Source organism: Microtus oregoni, unplaced genomic scaffold, assembly GCF_018167655.1.
Source record: "Microtus oregoni isolate MIOR12 unplaced genomic scaffold, Mior012 000021F_ref0000039, whole genome shotgun sequence".
In the NCBI taxonomy this organism is placed as follows: Eukaryota; Metazoa; Chordata; class Mammalia; order Rodentia; family Cricetidae; genus Microtus; species Microtus oregoni.
The window spans coordinates 30,560,763-30,577,224 of NW_024543080.1; the positions used below are offsets into that span (position 1 = coordinate 30,560,763).

The following is a 16,462-nucleotide window of genomic DNA, read 5'->3' on the forward strand; positions in this document are numbered from 1 at the left end:
CGGTACTTGAGGTCTTCTACTTCTGGCCAATCTCAGCGGTGAAAAACTAAACAGCACTCAAACCTAAGTAGCTCATCTTTTATTCATACAAACGATACATACACAAGACTGCATATTGTTTGAACACTGAAATAATTTTCTAGTGTAACAACTCTGTAACAAAAGTTGACTAAATGTAACATTTATGAAAATATAAATCTCTGATTGGGTAGTTCATCCCAACGATACAAAGTTTACATAAAAACATTCAATATGAGCTATCAGTTGCAAACAGGTTAGGAAAAATCATTCAGGCCACTTGATGTACTCTATAGGCTTTTACACAGAACACTCACGCACTACACTTAATCCACCTAGGCATTTAATTCTTGGAAATGTATGGCATGGAGGATCAACCGATAATGACAGCAATAAGAATGTGTTGGCTGAAGAGCTAATCGTATGGACTCCAGATGATGGGTATATGGATCTTAGCCCTCCCTGGGCTCCCACCTACTGGCTGGTAGCTACACTAGGAGGGACACACTGAAGCAAGTGTTTCCCCATGCGCAGGCTGTTGATATCCAAGTGACGCCTTCAAACACTTGCATGTTAAATCCTTTCACAGGGGAAAAACAATTGACTTGGATTCTCTGTGGGTTTAGATCATTTTCGTTTTCCTGTTGTGTCGGTCACAGCTGTGACATGTTTCTCATATTACTCCCAGAATCCCCACCAGGCGTCCAGGCTGTAGCAGAACCCATCACCTCCTTTATTTTGCAGTCCACAGAAACAATACGGTGGTGGGGTTAAGGATCAGGCTACAGGGGCATGATGAATTCGCAGCAGAGCTGGGATGAAAATAAGCCGGTTCCTTGTTTGCTGTTCTGATTTAAGCAGCTTCCACTTTCAAAGAAAATCAAACCAACCACCGCTGGTGACTCCCTTCAAAGTTCTTCCACAACATGCCATGTGGAGGACATGGAAGGAAGAACATCACTTTCACTTTCTGAGACACATTTTCCTTCAAATTGGTAAGGTTTTTTTTTTTTAATATAGCATTTCAGAGTTTCTGCTTTGAAATGGCAAGACTAGGAAAGTCCTCCTGTCTGGAAGTGGAGCAGATAAAGAAGCATACATACAGTTATAGAAGTAAGAAAGTGATTACAAACAGGGCTGAGAAGAGCCTTTGGACACCCTTAAGATGTATGGACTGTTTTAGCACAGAGACAGGCATATTCAGTATGTCCCAGGGTATTTGGTCATTTATCTGCACGTCACACAGGAGAGAGAACGGATGAGAGTAAGGCAATGTCATCAGTAGTTCAGAGATGGCGTGTTTCAAAAGCTCACTTTCTAGTAAGAGATACTGCAGGGGTGTGGGAAGTAACTTGGGTTTCCCAACAGCTGACTGAAGAGCACAAACTCTTGCCAGTACAATGAAAGAAATGAGCAGGTGTTTCAGCCAAGTTTGTGATGCCCTTTCTGTAATTCTTTATGCTCAGCACAAAAAAAAAAAAGTATCTCAGGAAAAGGTGTGAAAAGATTGCGGTTTCTTATCAAGTGGGTTCTCTTGCAATCCAAGACAGAAACAGTTTAAAAATGATATATTCCATTACACAGAAACCTGGGCATGCAGTCGTTGTGTGTTTTAGTAAAGACTGACTCCCCATGTTCAATAGCCCTATAATAGTGGTAGTTAGATATTGTCCCCGTCTGTTCGCCATCACACATTTTTATGTGGCGACTTGGGAAACTGGAACACATCTGGACATCTTTCTTACACACGTTTGCACCGTTAGACCTCTTGTGTGCAGACGAGGGTTACACAGTTGTCAGGAGTGAGAAACGTAAAGAGAGATTAAGGCCTCAGTTTGCTATTACGCCACCATGCAGAGCCAGAGAGCTCCCTGCTCTCACGACTCCAGCTGGCTTCTGTGGAACTGGTTCCAGTCCAACAGCTCTGGTTTCTCTCCTCTGATCAGTGTAGTGAATTGTGCTAATTCTTAATACACAGCAAATTTAAAAAACTTGATCCTCTCTCTTCTAGGTGAAATGGCCATTTTACTAATACATAGAGACGTTCTCTATTTGCTTAATACATTTGGACTGGAAGATGGCACCCAAGTTGAGTCTCATAGTTCTGTTCTTCTCGTGAGGGTATTAGTACTTGAGAGTTCCAGATCTTCCCTGCTTTTAAAAAATAAGCAGCTTATCATTTATGATGCAGAAGACGCACTTTGCTTTTTTTTTCCTGTTGTATGTGGATTATGTATTTCAGTTGAGCAGGATAAACATCACATCAGTTATCTGGCGTATAACTGTGGCCTCGGGATTCTAGGGCAGCACACACCCGGTCGTAACACGAGTTGTGTTTCTTGGAGGGTGTTGCCTCATTGGACTCTGAGGAGTCACTCACTGTGATGGGGCTGTCTCTTGCAAAGACCTCAGTGGACTCTCTCCAGAGGCAGTCCACAGACACTTTGAAGGAGTAGCTGCTCGACTTTGGCCTGGATGTCTGTGTTGCATTGTTGAAGATCTGCCTGCTGTTGGAGGTGGCAATTTTGATTTTAAGCGCTGCATCTACGCGGTCCACAACCGTGTATATTCCTATACTCCCATCATCGAAGCCGACAATGATGTTCAGGTGTCTCTGAGAGAGTGCCAGGAAAGTTGGTGTTTTGTAAAGGGAGCAAGCACCGATGTTTTTGCCATCAGCCAGTCTCATTACGATTAAGCTAGATACCGCATCATTTTCCTCTTCCTCCTCTTCCCCATTCCGGAAACAAATATATACCAGGTAGCGACCATCTCGAGAGAGTCTCTGCCTCCAGATTGTCCCAGAGGCGTGAACCACCCTCAATTTTCCACTGTGTAAATCTAGCACATTGATATTTTCATCTCCCCGGGATATAATGCCTAGCTTCCCGTTGGGAGAAATTTCAAAATCCTCCAGGTTTTTCAAGAAGTTGCTTGGAAGCTGCACACGTCGACAGATCACTTCGTCGGTCAGACTCCAGATGTTTACCGTCTCAGCAGATGTGATAAACACGATAATGTCAGGGCAGTCGGGGATCAACTTAAAATTCACAATGGTGATCCCATCCTCGCAGCAAAATTTCTTGGTGATGCTCCCTGTCCAAAGACTGACTGCCAGCACTTTGCTTTTCGTCATTCCTACCACGAAGGTGTTTGCAGAGGTGATAAAGGCGTTTTGCAATGTGGTCAAGATGTTGCAGACCCTGTGGCCCGTGGCCAGTCTCCAAACCCTGGAGGCATTTTCCTCACAGAGAGAGACCACAAACTGGTCATTATGTGTAATCAGCAGCTGAGATATCCTCTGCCCGTTGATTCGGAAGAGGTTTTCCCCGCTGCTGGTATGCCAGACGTATTGGCTGCTTTTGTCGTCCGATGTCACCATTATGTCTCCAGTGGATGTTAACACACAATGTTCAACTATTCCTTCATGCTTAAATACTGCTTCGATGAACCCGCTGCTGAAGTTCCACTTGTGGACGCGGTCCGAGCCATCCAGAGAGTAGATGATTTCCCCTCTGGTAGGCAACACCAGACTCTGGATGGGCTTTCCTGTTTTATCTATGTTGGACATAGCTGTGATTATGTCTATATCCCAAATGGAAAGAACCCCGCTGGTTGACAAAGACAGGAGCATATTGTGGTGACTAGATTTTACCAACTTAACTATGGTACCTGAGATTTCCTGCAGGCTTGCCATGCACTGGCCTGTGTCCCGCCTCCAGAAGAACACGGCTGGCGTACTCTCCATGGTGGCTATGATACAGTCTCCATTTTTGGAGAGCACGGCGGATATAAATCTCTCATTGTGCCTGGCCCTGAACTTCTCAGCTACCTTCCACATGCCAGTGTCCAAGAGTTCAATGCTCAGCGCTTTACAGATCAGAATTGCACTCTGGTCCTCCGAAAGTTCGATGCTCACCACCTCGCTATCTTCTTTTCGGCAGTCAAAGTCTTCCGTCAGCTGGGGGTTGGATATGTCCTCTGTATTCCAGACAGAGAGGCTCCCCTCACTGTCCACCATGACCATCTCTTGAGCTGTGTCCAGGATGAGGAGAAACTTTACAAAGCCGCCTGAAAATTCTGACGTCACGGTGCATAACTTTTCTCCACTCCCTAAGTGGAAAATGGTGGTATTGTTGAGGTACTGACCACAGAAAGCATACACCCCATCGAGAGAGCACTGGACACAGGTCACTTCATACCAGCAGTGGAACTGGTAAAGGGGCCATCCGTACAGCAGATCGATGACGGTGACATCTTTGCTGGCTTCCAGCCACGCAAGGGCATGCTTGACGGAGAGTGTGAATCCGTTGATGTATGTGGAGCCACTCCCGTGCTTGGTCCCTTTGATTTCCACCTCAGACAGAAGGCAGGAATTGACATTGTCATAAATCAGCAAGGTGTTGTTTGTTGTAGCAACCACGAGGTACTTCTCGTCACCCGTGAGCTTCATGCCCAAGATGACAGACTGGGCTGTGGTGATTTGCCTGAGTAGCTGGCGAGTTTCTACATCCCATGTGCTGATGGAGCCATTTTCTAATGCCGTGAGAACCGTGCTGGGATTACAGGTGGGCAGAATTTCTGTGACGTGCAGGTGACTAGCTGCTAAGGGGAGACGCTCGGGGCTGTATGTCACATCCATGGATGAATGAAGAGGAACAATGGAGCAGTATTTGGGTCCATCTTTGTCACATTCTAAAAGAAGATGTCTAAGTTTGGGCAGGGAACTCACAACAGGCAGCAGCCTTTGCTGAAGCTCCGCTGAAAGGGAACCTGGGAAGGTGATGACCTTATTTCTGATGCCACGGAGCGTGCTGGCTAGGAACTTCAGCTCTTTCTCTTGTGAGTAGTTGTAGGCCAGTTCTATGTCCGCAAGCACTTTGTCGAACTGGCCAATTTTGATCATGGTGTAAAGCCAGCTGAAGTTCATGATGATTCCGTAAAGCAGGTCATCCGTTTTCCCACACCTCGTCAGATGATACAGGAGCTCAGACATTTTCCGGTGGTTGACGAAAAAGATGTCAGGCTCTAGTGGGTTACACTGGAAAACCCAGGGCTGGTCCGGGGCCTGCCTGTCAAAGGATGCTTGTTCCATGAAGTGTTTTTCTTCCTCGAGCAGGCTTCTGTTCTCTAAGTCGAGGCAGCCATTCAAGTAGGGGTCTTCCAGGCAGAACGCTTTCCTCCTGCCTCCCGACCACACACCTAGGAAGTAATCAGCCAGGATCGTGTGCATCTCGCGAAGGTTTCTGTCCTCCTGAAGATACAGCTTCTGAGCTATGAGCTGCAGGTGTCTGTTGGCCCAGACTAAGAGTGTGACGTTCTTCACGTGCCTTTCTATTAAGTATCCATTGAGACCCTCCTTGAGCCTTGCGATGTACAGGTAAGGTACTCTCAGGGGATTGCTGGGTCTGGAGTTCTCATTGAGTTCATTCATAACGCTGTTGTCTAGAGCTAACACATCCTCCAGTTCCATTTCGCTCAAACCCATTTTGGCCATGGTGATGTAACCCAGAGCTCTGGAGACCAGCTTTTGACCACATTTCTTCTCCAAGGACCAGAATAACTGCTCTATACTTTCATGGACAGTCACACAGAGGGAAGATTCATCTACATCCTTGTGAGACCTCCAATGTCTCACCTCCCTGAAAGTCAGGTTCACGAACATGGGCAGAGTGCATTTGGAGAATGCATTATTTACATAAATCTGCTGGCCTGATGTGACCTTCCTTTTGACTCTCAGCAGCTGGTGTTTGAGGACCTGGCTGCACATCTTTCTGTCCCGGGGAATCAGCTCAATGTAGCTGTCTTCTTCGTGGATAAGGCACCTTAGTTTCTGCAGGATTCCATGTTTATTGGGCAGGGTGGAGAGGACGATCCGCACGAACCGGGGAAGGTGAGCAGGCAGCCACCAGAGCTTCCTCGCGTCGTCGTTCTCCGAGAGCTGCTCTAGGGCATCAAATATTATCACCAGGGGTCTCTGCGGTGAGGACTCATTCAACAGGTTGATAAATAAGTCACGGAGGTCATGGATCTTCTTAGGATAGTTTTGAACCAGACACCTGTAGTTGACTGCCAGCTGTTCACAAACACTTAGAAGGAGTGTCCTCAGATCAATACTCATGTCTGTCGTCCCTAGAAATCTCACGATGACAACCGGGTCAGCGTCTGGCCCTGTGTCTTCATGTAGCCAGCCATAAGCCTAAAACATATAAGCAAAGTTTAGAATAGGGCTGTGCCCTTACACCACAGTAATCAAAGAAGATCCCCCCCTAGAGCTCAGACTAAAAACAGCCCTGATCCAAGAAAGGCCCAGACCATCTGGGAAGGCCAAATGCTGCCATAAAGCTCCTGTGCAGATCTGCAGGCGGGACTCTCAGGCAGTAAAATCGTAAATTCTTCTCTGTAAGGAAATGTTTGTTCGAATTCTAAAAGCTACAGAGTATTCAATAATCATGAATCTGGACACACCGTCTGATCATTTTTTCATCTAAATCCCTAACTTTGGATAGCTGTTAGCACACAGTATATACTTAGCGTTTGTTTTAGTGGCTGACTTAAGTAATGGTTTATAAATTACATTGAGTAAATGTTTCCATTAATTGAGAATATATAATTCTATACGTGGATGACCAATTTCTAGTTAATTATAATGTAATAAAATATTGACCATCAATATAGTATGCTAAATGGAATCTTTTGTAACTGATGGGTATTTATCATAAAAATCTGTACAATTTGAGACTAGCGAGGTGGCTCACAGTTAATATTATATTAGCATCCATATCAATTGGCTCACAACCACCTATAATTCCAGCTCCAGGAGACTGTCACCCTCTTCTAGCCTCTGAGGGCACTCGTGCTCAAGTTCACATACGCCCCCCCCCCCCCCGACACATACACAATACACATAATTAAAAATAAGAATAAATCTTTACAAACATCCACAGAATTCTGGTTCTATGAGGTTAATTAATGGCTGTGCTTTCTGGTGTTCCACTATGTAGACAGGTAGCCATTGTTGAACTTGTTGTCTCTGAAGGGCGCGAGGATGGACAGAGATAATTTATAGATCTATAATCTTATAGACAGAGATTTAATAGGAGGGGAAACTGAAGCCCAGGCTAAATCACTGAGTTGCTTCAAGTTGAGTAGTCATTAGAAGCACAATCAAAGTAAAGGCCCTGTCTGCTTCCATCCCACATGTTCTTCCATCTTCCCCTCGCCCCATCCCCTACTTCCTTCTAGAGCTAGGGGAGAAAAGTATATAGAGATCACAGAAATTTAGTATTGTTTTTTTGGCTGGAAGGTCAAAGCTGAGAAGGAATCTGATCAAGTACAAAACATCCCTCCAGAGAGCAGTTTTAGAGACATAAAGCTTTTCAGTCATTCTATTATCATGAAGACTCTTTAGGAAAAAAGGGCACTAGTTTATAAATTCTATGACTTATTATAGATAGATTTTTCCTATAAATTAGGAAACTTAGATCTCTGAGATAGTTCAGATTAAGAAAAAAGTAAAATTTAAGATCCATGGATCCAGGGACTTCAGTAGAGGCCTCCAAGTACCCTGTGAAGTCAGTGGACATGGTCATCTGTGGCCTGGTGACATCTGAGAGACATGAGGCTAAGTGACAGGTTAGCTAACAACTCTGATGGAGAAGTGAAACAGAACCATTATTTGGGGCTGGATCTGTGTGTCTATAGTTCTGAGTGCAGAAGAGTACCTGGGTATTTCTCTTGAGCCCAACGTGAAGTCCTGAGAAGTGGGAGATGGTAAGACTGGATACTTTCCTCATCCCAGGCCGTGCCTGAGGGGTGTGCTGGGCTGAGGAGAGGATCTTATCTAAAGACTCTGGAAGTTTGTTATCAAAAGTCTAGGAAGTGATAAAGCAAGAAGCAAGAGAAGGATGTGCTGCCCTGCTCTTAGGTGCAGTGTGAGATGATGGATGTTGAGGTGCAGGAGAAGAAAAAGCTTCAGGAAATGATGGGCAGGATGAGAGCAGACGGCAGGCGGCTTTTCATGCTTATTCAGAGAAAAGTTCAGCGCTCACTTACAGCATCATGGGGTCCTGTAGGAACTCCCCAGTTTCTTGTCTTCCTATATCCACTACACTACAGTTCAGTAGGGATTATAAATGTGGTTGAAGCTAGGAAAGGAGGGAGAAAAAGTGCTAGGTCTATAAAGATATCTGTGTTCCCATGCCCACAGTGAGGGGCTTAACTGAGGCAGGTCTCAGAAGAAGGAGAAAAATAAGGACCAAAGTGTTAATTAGCACTAAGACTGGACACTCTTACTGTTGAACTAACACTGACTTAGTGGCTAGAGAAATGAGAAGGTTAGTTTTTGCCTGACAGGGATGAGAAGTATTTTGAAGAATTGGTTGCCCCTTTCATCCAAGTAAGGTAGATGAGTTGCAATACTGAGAGACCAAAGAAAGTGGTTTTATAGTTATATCCCATGCATCTTGTTCTCACAGCATAGCCGTTAGACCAGCAAAAAAGAAACACAGACATATCCATCCCCAAAAGCCTAGTTTTAATTCAGATAGTAAACATAGAAAAAAAATGAAAGTGGAATTTGATCATTATCATTTTCCTCCCAACGAATAATATCTCTACAAAAATAGGGAGGAAAGAGTAGATTGTTTATTTATTTTACCTTTTTTGCTACTTCAGCTAGCAGGAGAGTCTTCCCAGTGCATGGTCCACCATATACAACCAGAGGGTTGATGTGCCCGGTCTTGCTTGGCAGGACGTATTTATGTAAGATGTTTAGCGATTCGCATTTGTATTCATAGAAGGAGGCATATGTTTTACATAGCGAAGAGTGCTGAAGAATTTCATCGTACAGCGTATCAGTCTCTGTGTCAAAATTCTGCTGCACTGTTGCCTGAATTATGTCAATCATGTCCTCATAAAACTGCTTACCAAGGCCTTCTATGTAATGATTTTCTATCTCCTGGGAATAGCCCAGTTTCATGTCACAATGAGTGACAGACGTGTATACTCTCAGGTTGGAGGATGCCACAATGGTAGGAATAAATTCATCCCTGAGCTTTATCAGCTTCTCTTGAGCTTCTGGGTCGCGGATGATTCTGGGCTCCGTTCCAGTTATGTCCATGTATTTCCCCATCTCTGGGATTTTCACAAAGCGCTCGATGTTCGCAATCTTCCTGATGTAGCACACACACTTCTTCAGGAACGCCGGAGTTTGCTTGCCCAGAGCAAAGTCAAACTCATCCTCGATAGCTGAAAGAAGTTAAGACGAGGATTATTGCCTTGAATGAAGGAGCCATGTGCATGCCCTCATTCCTAACATGCAGCTGTTAGTCACTCTGGGGAGGTTATTTTGCTTATAGTTTTGTAGTGATGCAACCTGTGGAATGATTTCCAAGTTCACATTAGTTTTTTTCCTAAGCAGGTAAGACCCAGAAGAATTGATTTTTCCATTAAATATTTTATTTTCCACCCAATTGGAAGGAGAAGTTGAACATAGCAGATAAAGCAGGCATGCTGGGTTCATAGTGATGACTTTACATTTTAAATTTAATTTCCATCTCCAACTTTAGCCCTTCTAAATGTGGAAACAGCAGGGTCCCTGTAGGCCAGGAAACAAGGAAGTATTGAGTGACATATAGCTAGGCTTCTGGTTCCTTGCCAGGCCTTCCTTTACAGTGTGGTGCCATCATTTAGTTTAGTTTAAGGTGTATTATAATACCCTAGGTAGATATGCTGAAGTCGAAACAAAAAAGTACATCTTAAAATAAAATACAAGCTAGTGCTGTAGGTGTGCGACTTTACCACAGGCCCCCAAAGAACGGAGCATTTAATTGATTGACTGTGGCCTGAAGGCTCCAAGAGAGAATCAAAATAAATAATTTTCTCACCTCAGCATTTGTGATAGAAACAGAAAGCTGCACAATAGAATTTCTGATATTTATGTACACATATTCCAAGCTTTCCTCCCCCCGCCTTCACGGACGCTGTCTTCACTTTCTGTCTTTGCAATTGCTTAAGTGGACTTCACCAGAATGATTCTTAGCCATCGGTGTATTCAGTGGTTGAAGGCCAAGAGCCTTTTGAATTTTACAAATGGCTTTTGCTCTGTAACTATGAAAGCTTCCTGATATAGTTACCACGTTGGTACATGGTATTGGGAATCTGTGTTCCCAGGCCACAGCATTCAAAACTGTGATCTGAAAGTGCAATTACAGTTGCTTTTCCTCAACAACTCCTTATCATGAATTGTAAAAGGAAGTCCTGTTCTGCATATCTGATGACCTTTACTCAACAGTGTTTGTTTTCTTGAAACCATGACTGCCTTATTCTTTCAGGTCTGGTCTTCCCTTCAGCTTCTGACAATGAGGCTTCTTCTACCTGTTTGTGGAAGGCTACAGACTGTTCTGTAATAAGGAACTGGAGTGTGTGTGTGTGTGTGTGTGTGTGTGTGAGAGAGAGAGAGAGAGAGAGAGAGAGAGAGAGAGAGAGAGAGTGTTCTCCCCCATTGATAACTAAATAAGAAAATATCTTACCGCTGGATCTCATGGACAAATTTCTTCAGCTGAGGCTCCTTCCTCTGAGGACTCTAGCTTGTGTCAAGAGGACACACAAAACCACCCAGGACAAAGCATCAGATGCTGTCTGACAACATCCTTAACCAGTAAATCAGTGGAAGCTAAGGGCCTGTTTGTATGTACATTCTCAAAAAGATTCTCCCTGATGGTTGAAAATATATTTGGTCAATGTGAGTGTGTGTGTGTGTGTGTGTGTGTGTGTGTGTGTGAATGTATGTATGCATGTGAGTGTGTGCTATTGTTAATATAAAACTGAGTCCTGACACATTTTCTCCATACCCTCCTCCCCAGCTTCCCATGTCACCTACTGTTTAGTGTAAAGTCCCTCAGAGGGCCACATTCAGACCTCTTGTTGTCCTCCCCAAACCTGACTTTCTTGCTGTTCACCAGAGTTCCTTGCCCGTGTTGAACATTCTAAGAGGCAGCTTGAGGACTTAGAATGTTGTGATTCAGAGCCAAATTACCTTAGAACACCTTTAGCCTTTTTTTTTCTTCCTATCTCTGCATTGACTGGACATCTTTTCAACTATCAGGGAGAATATTTGCTTTGTACTGGGTGGTTTGTGTGTCCACTTGACACAAGCCAGAGTCCGCAGAGGAAGGAGCCTCATTTGAGGAAATGCCTTCTTGAGATCCAGCTGTAAGGCATTTTTCTCATTTGGTGATAAATGGTGGAGCCTAACCCATGGTGGGTGGTGCCATCCCTGGGCTGCTGGTCCTGGGTTCTAGAAGAAGGTGGACTGAGCAAGCCAGGGGAAGCAAGTCAGTAAGCAGTGCCCCTCAATTGTCTCTTCATCTTCTTTCTCTGGGATCCTGGTCTGCTTGAGTTCCTGTGCTGACTTCCTTCAGTGACAAACAGCCATGCTAAAAAATAAGCCTAATAAATCCTCCCTCAACTTGCCTTGGCCATGGTGTTTCATTGCAGCAATAGAAACCCTAACTAAGACATGCCTAGAGCAGGGCATTCCCTGTGGTACTGTAACCTACCTGATATTTCTACCAATGAATTTGAAAATGCCTTGATTTATTACCTCCTTTTGATCTGTAACTACAAAAGCTTCAGGAAATTGTCACCATGTTACACAGGGTATTTGGAGTAGGCTGAACATGTTCCCAGGCCATGGTATTCATTTTTGATTCCAGAATAAACAAACCTCTTCTTCCATTGACCGAGAACTGTGCTTGTGCACTGATGCCCAGTCCATCCCCTCTGAGGGATCCTATCCAGCTGCTCCCACTGCCTGGGATGCTCCACTTAGACAGCCATGATACTGTGAATGCTGATTCCTTCCATCTTCTATCTCAAACATCGGCTCCTCCGCCCACCCTTTCCACTCCAGGGCTCCAGCATCCCTCCTCGGCTACTTCCTTTTATAACTATGTTTTACTCAGGTTACAGAGTATAATTTCTGTAAAGAACTTGCTCACTTATTACTTGACAATCATTTCTTCATCTCACTGTGGTTTGTTTTCAGGAGAACAGTGACTTTCCTCATCCATGGCTGTCTCCCCAGAACACGCCTCAGCGTTGACCAAGATAGGTCCCCACACACATGCTGGGAGACTAAAAGGGATGGGAAGCCTTCCTCCTCCCACTGAGAAACAATGACAGAATCTTGACTGTTACACCCGGACATCTCTGAACTTCCTTCAAAATCACATATGCTAGAGAAGCCGACAAGCAAAGCAAAGGGTTTCCTGAGAGTTAACGCATCTTCCTGGGATGTGGAAACATTTACCAAACAAACTTTGTTTGGTACCAAATGGGATTAAATTTAAAGAATCCCGAGAGGGAAGCTGCGGATGCTTCCATGTTTCATCTATTTCTTAATTTACTGAAGCCGCGTGGAAATTACCTGAGAACAGGTACCTCTTAGCCTGGCTGTGCTTCATTTTACCCTGCTCATGGAGCAGCTTCACGGCAGCTTTAAAGATTGTTTTGATTTCGTCTGATATCTCTTGCCATGGCCTCTCGTTTTCAGGACCGGCAGAAGACTGCATCTAGGAAACATTAAAAGGGAGAAGTTAGTCGTGAAATCACAAAAGAGAAACCAGTGTTTAAGGGCAAGACTGAATACGCTGGTGCTAGGAGAGCCGGTCTCTCAAGTCCTCACTTCATCCTCCTTTCGTCAATAATCCTGAAGTAAGAAATCATTTTCCTGTTACACGGGAACTCTCCCTGGCTACATGGAGGCAGGACCCAGACAGTGTTTCTGTGCTGGCCTTCCTATGGTTCCTATTGTGCCAGGGGTTTGACCTTCATTGCTCCTGGAAATGCTGGAACATGAGATGTGATAGAAGACGGTTATGTCCCTGAAAATGCCATTCTCAGAAGATAATAGTATCATTCTTACTGGGCTCCAGGTAGCTCTGGAGAGACTGCATTCTTATAAAAAGGGTCAACCCAGCCTCTGAGGCTCTGTGGCTTCTTGTCTCAACATGTTGTTCCTTCTCACGAGCTCCCACTGTGATGATATAGTTAGAAGGGTCCTCATCAGGGGCTCAGGAGATGGAGGTGCCCCCCCTTGGACTTTCAAAGCCCCAAATTGAAAGTTAAAGGAAATTAAAGGAAATTCTTTTCCTTAGAGAGCATTCAGAGTTTTATATTTTCATTATAGTAACAGTAAATGGGAATAAGACAGGTTTTATTGTTTTACTGTAGCTTTCTTTCTTGTGTTTTGACTTTAAATGTCATAAGAATATAATCTCTATAATGTCTTCTGAAGAGAGAAGAAGAGTCAAGGGGGATTTGTATGCCACCACATGTCTTTTGTTTTTTTTTGCTACATTGGTTTTTTTATACTTGGCTAAGAAAGTTGGAGGACAATTTAACAGGAAAAAAATATTTATGTGGTCTCAGAGCATTTAAAAACTCATTCACACATTTATTTCTTCAACAATAATTACGCATGATTTATGCATAAATTGCTTTGGACATTTTGAGATTGATTTACATTTCCCTGGAGGATCATAGAAACAAATGGAGACAAAGCCAACAATTAATAGTCACATAGGGGCAAGTGTCCCCAGACCACCAAGTGAAACAGCTCCTTGGGGTTTCGCCTTTCATGCTATTTACATTTGCTTCTGTATTCAACCCTGGGATGCTCTGAGTTTACGCTACTAGCCCAATCTAAAACAGCATTATTGCTATAGACATAAGTAATGGCAGTGCGTATATGAGGAAATCGGTGATGCTGACGTGACTTCCTCAGCACGAAGAAGAGATCAGAAGGACGAACACCAGAATGAAGATCCCTGGATGACCTCTTGCTCTTCTCCCAAAGCTGTCTTGGTTCCAGCTATATCACCACTGCTTGCTTTGGAAGACAGATGGATATCAGTCTTTTTAAAATTCCTCTAAACTTTCAAAGGAACAAACAGACTTACTGTGCCCTTCTTGGCCCTTTGCTTAGTTTCAAAGACATGTAATAGATACACTTCAAAGCCAAGTTGGACAGATACTTGAAGATATTGAGGCATAAACCAATTTACTCTATGATTCTACACAAGTCACAAGAACATATATTATTAGGAACGTTAAAGCAAGGACTAAAGAGGCAGCCCTGGAGGAATGCTGCTCCCTGGCTTATGCTCAGCTAGCTTTCGTATAGAGCCTAGGTTCACTGCCTAGGACGGAGCTGCCCGCAGTGCACTGAGACCCCATGCGTCAGCTAGCAATAAAAACAACGCTCCACAGACACACACACAGGCCAATCCGAGGGGACCACTTCTTTCTATTGAGATTCCTTCTTTCCAGGTGACGTTAGGTTGTGCCAAGTTGACAATAAGGACTAACCAGAAGGAGAGGTAAGAGGATAGATGGTATTTGGTAAGATAGTGGTGGAATCATTTTGAGAATTAATAGGATTAGTGAATTTGACAGATTATAGGCATATATGCCAATTAGAGTAAGTTCAATCGTAATGCTCTCGTATCCCCCCAGAGAGTTTATAGCTGATAAACTTTCATTAGTATACTTTACGACAGATGTAGCCCAGAGAGAAGGAAAATCAGTCTAAAGGGAAGTCAGAGAAGGTGGACTTACTGAGTTCTTGTTGCTTCTCGTCACCTCTAGCCTGGGTCTGAGGTAATACGCTGCAGGCACAGAGTTCTCATCCCGACAGTACCAATCCTCCAGTAACTTTGTCTCTAGTTTGGCCTCAACGGCAGCATCCAAAATCATTTCAAACTCGGAAGCTTCAACTTCCCCCGGGATTCGAATGTTCCCATATTTTTCACCTAAAAGTCCCTGTGAACCAACAAGACAGTTCATTTTATACCCACAGCATGAAGACACTCAACAAATATCAATAAACAGAGAGACACATTGTTAGGTCAATTTTTTTTCTTATCATCACAGTGCATATTTGACTTCACAAGTACAATCAGACCCACTATAATTATGATGTCATTCAATATAGAGGAAATAGTTTGCATAATCTGTTAGACGACAACTTCAAAAGTTTTACTGCAGGTTCTTCAAAGTTCGTATAGCAAAACGAAAGCTGTCCTATGCCGATGTTTGTGACAAGGAAGCATGCTGAACCTTACAAAACTTTCAAACACCTGAAACTTCTAATACAGAGATTGCTCGGCCAAGGTTGATGGTGTGACTTTTAGCCCCAGATCCACACAACCAGGGAGTCCAGAAGACAGGGCCACTGGGCACGGCGCTACTACCAGTGCTGGTACAATTCAAATGTACACAGAAAGCGTCGCCCCCTATCAGATTGGCAAAAACTCCAGAGAAAAATAAGCAAAAAACATCCTCTTAGTGCTACACGAAGGCAATAAATAGCCATACAGTGCAAACGGACAGTTAAAGTAACCCACGGTTTCCCTGAGAAACCTGACTTGCCCGTCAGACTTGAGAGTGGTCAACTCAATGGATCAGTTCCTATTGTTTGCCCTGAAGATTACCTGTCTAAGTGGCGCCCAGAATACGTGTTAAAATGGAGATTCCTATCCCTTCTCATGCTTAAAATTACTATAGGGAGTCATGAGGAAATCCAGGAATTTGTATTTTGTTATCTTTTAAAAGCAAAACTAGAGTTTATTAAGAAAGGAATAATGTGGATTTAAGCTTAAGCCCAGGCATTAAGAGAAGGAAGCGGTGCGGTGCACACTGGAGCAGGATGGACTTCTCAAGATAACTAGTCCAGAACAAGCATTTTCCTTTCTTTTTTATTATTAATTTTTAAATTTATTTTTACATTCCAAGCACAGTCCACAGTTTCCCCTCCTTCCTCTTCTGTTCCCTCTAGTTCCTCCCCCCATCCCACGTATCCACTCCTCCTCTGTTTCTGTTCAGAAAGATGCAGGCCTCCCATAGTGTCAACAAAGAATCACATATCAAATTGAGGTAGGATTAAGGTCCTCCCCTCGTATTAAGGCTGGGTGAGGCAACCTTGTATGAGGAACAGGTTCCCAAAAGCCATCTCATAGGTTAGGGACAGGCCCTGATCCTACTGCTAGGAGTCTCACAAATAGACCAAGCTACACAACCGTCAACATATGTAGAGGGCCTAGCTGCCGGTGCAGAGTCTGTGAGCTCCTATGAACCCAGGCCTGCTGTCTCTGTGGGTTCCCCTGTCATGACCTTGACCTCCCTGCTCACACAATCTGTCCTCTCTCTCTTCAACAGGACTGCTGGAGCTCGGCCCAGGGCTTGGCTGTGGATCTCTGCATCGGCTTCCTTCAGTTACTAGATGAAGGCTTTCTGATGACAATTAGGGTAGTCACCAATCTGACTACAGGAGATGGCTAGTTCAGGCACCCTCTCCACTATTGCTAGGAGTCTTATCTGGCCATTTCGGGGTTGGGGGAAAACCTAGTGCCAGGGAAACTCCCAGACATACACAAGGATG

General features: G+C 44.0%; 1 protein-coding gene across 1 annotated transcript in view; it reads right to left on the bottom strand.

The window, feature by feature from the left end:
- Window positions 1–70: 70 nt before the first annotated feature.
- Window positions 71–16,462, bottom strand: part of Nwd2 (NACHT and WD repeat domain containing 2) — a 145,887-nt gene continuing 129,495 nt past the window's right edge. Inside the window, exons 4-7 of the mRNA XM_041671327.1 lie at window positions 14,641–14,844; window positions 12,449–12,593; window positions 8,678–9,267; window positions 71–6,217 (exon numbers count right to left, since the gene is read on the bottom strand). Coding sequence (XP_041527261.1) covers window positions 2,282–6,217; window positions 8,678–9,267; window positions 12,449–12,593; window positions 14,641–14,844 — 4,875 coding nt within the window. The 3' untranslated portion in view covers window positions 71–2,281. The remainder of the gene's footprint in view (window positions 6,218–8,677; window positions 9,268–12,448; window positions 12,594–14,640; window positions 14,845–16,462) is intronic.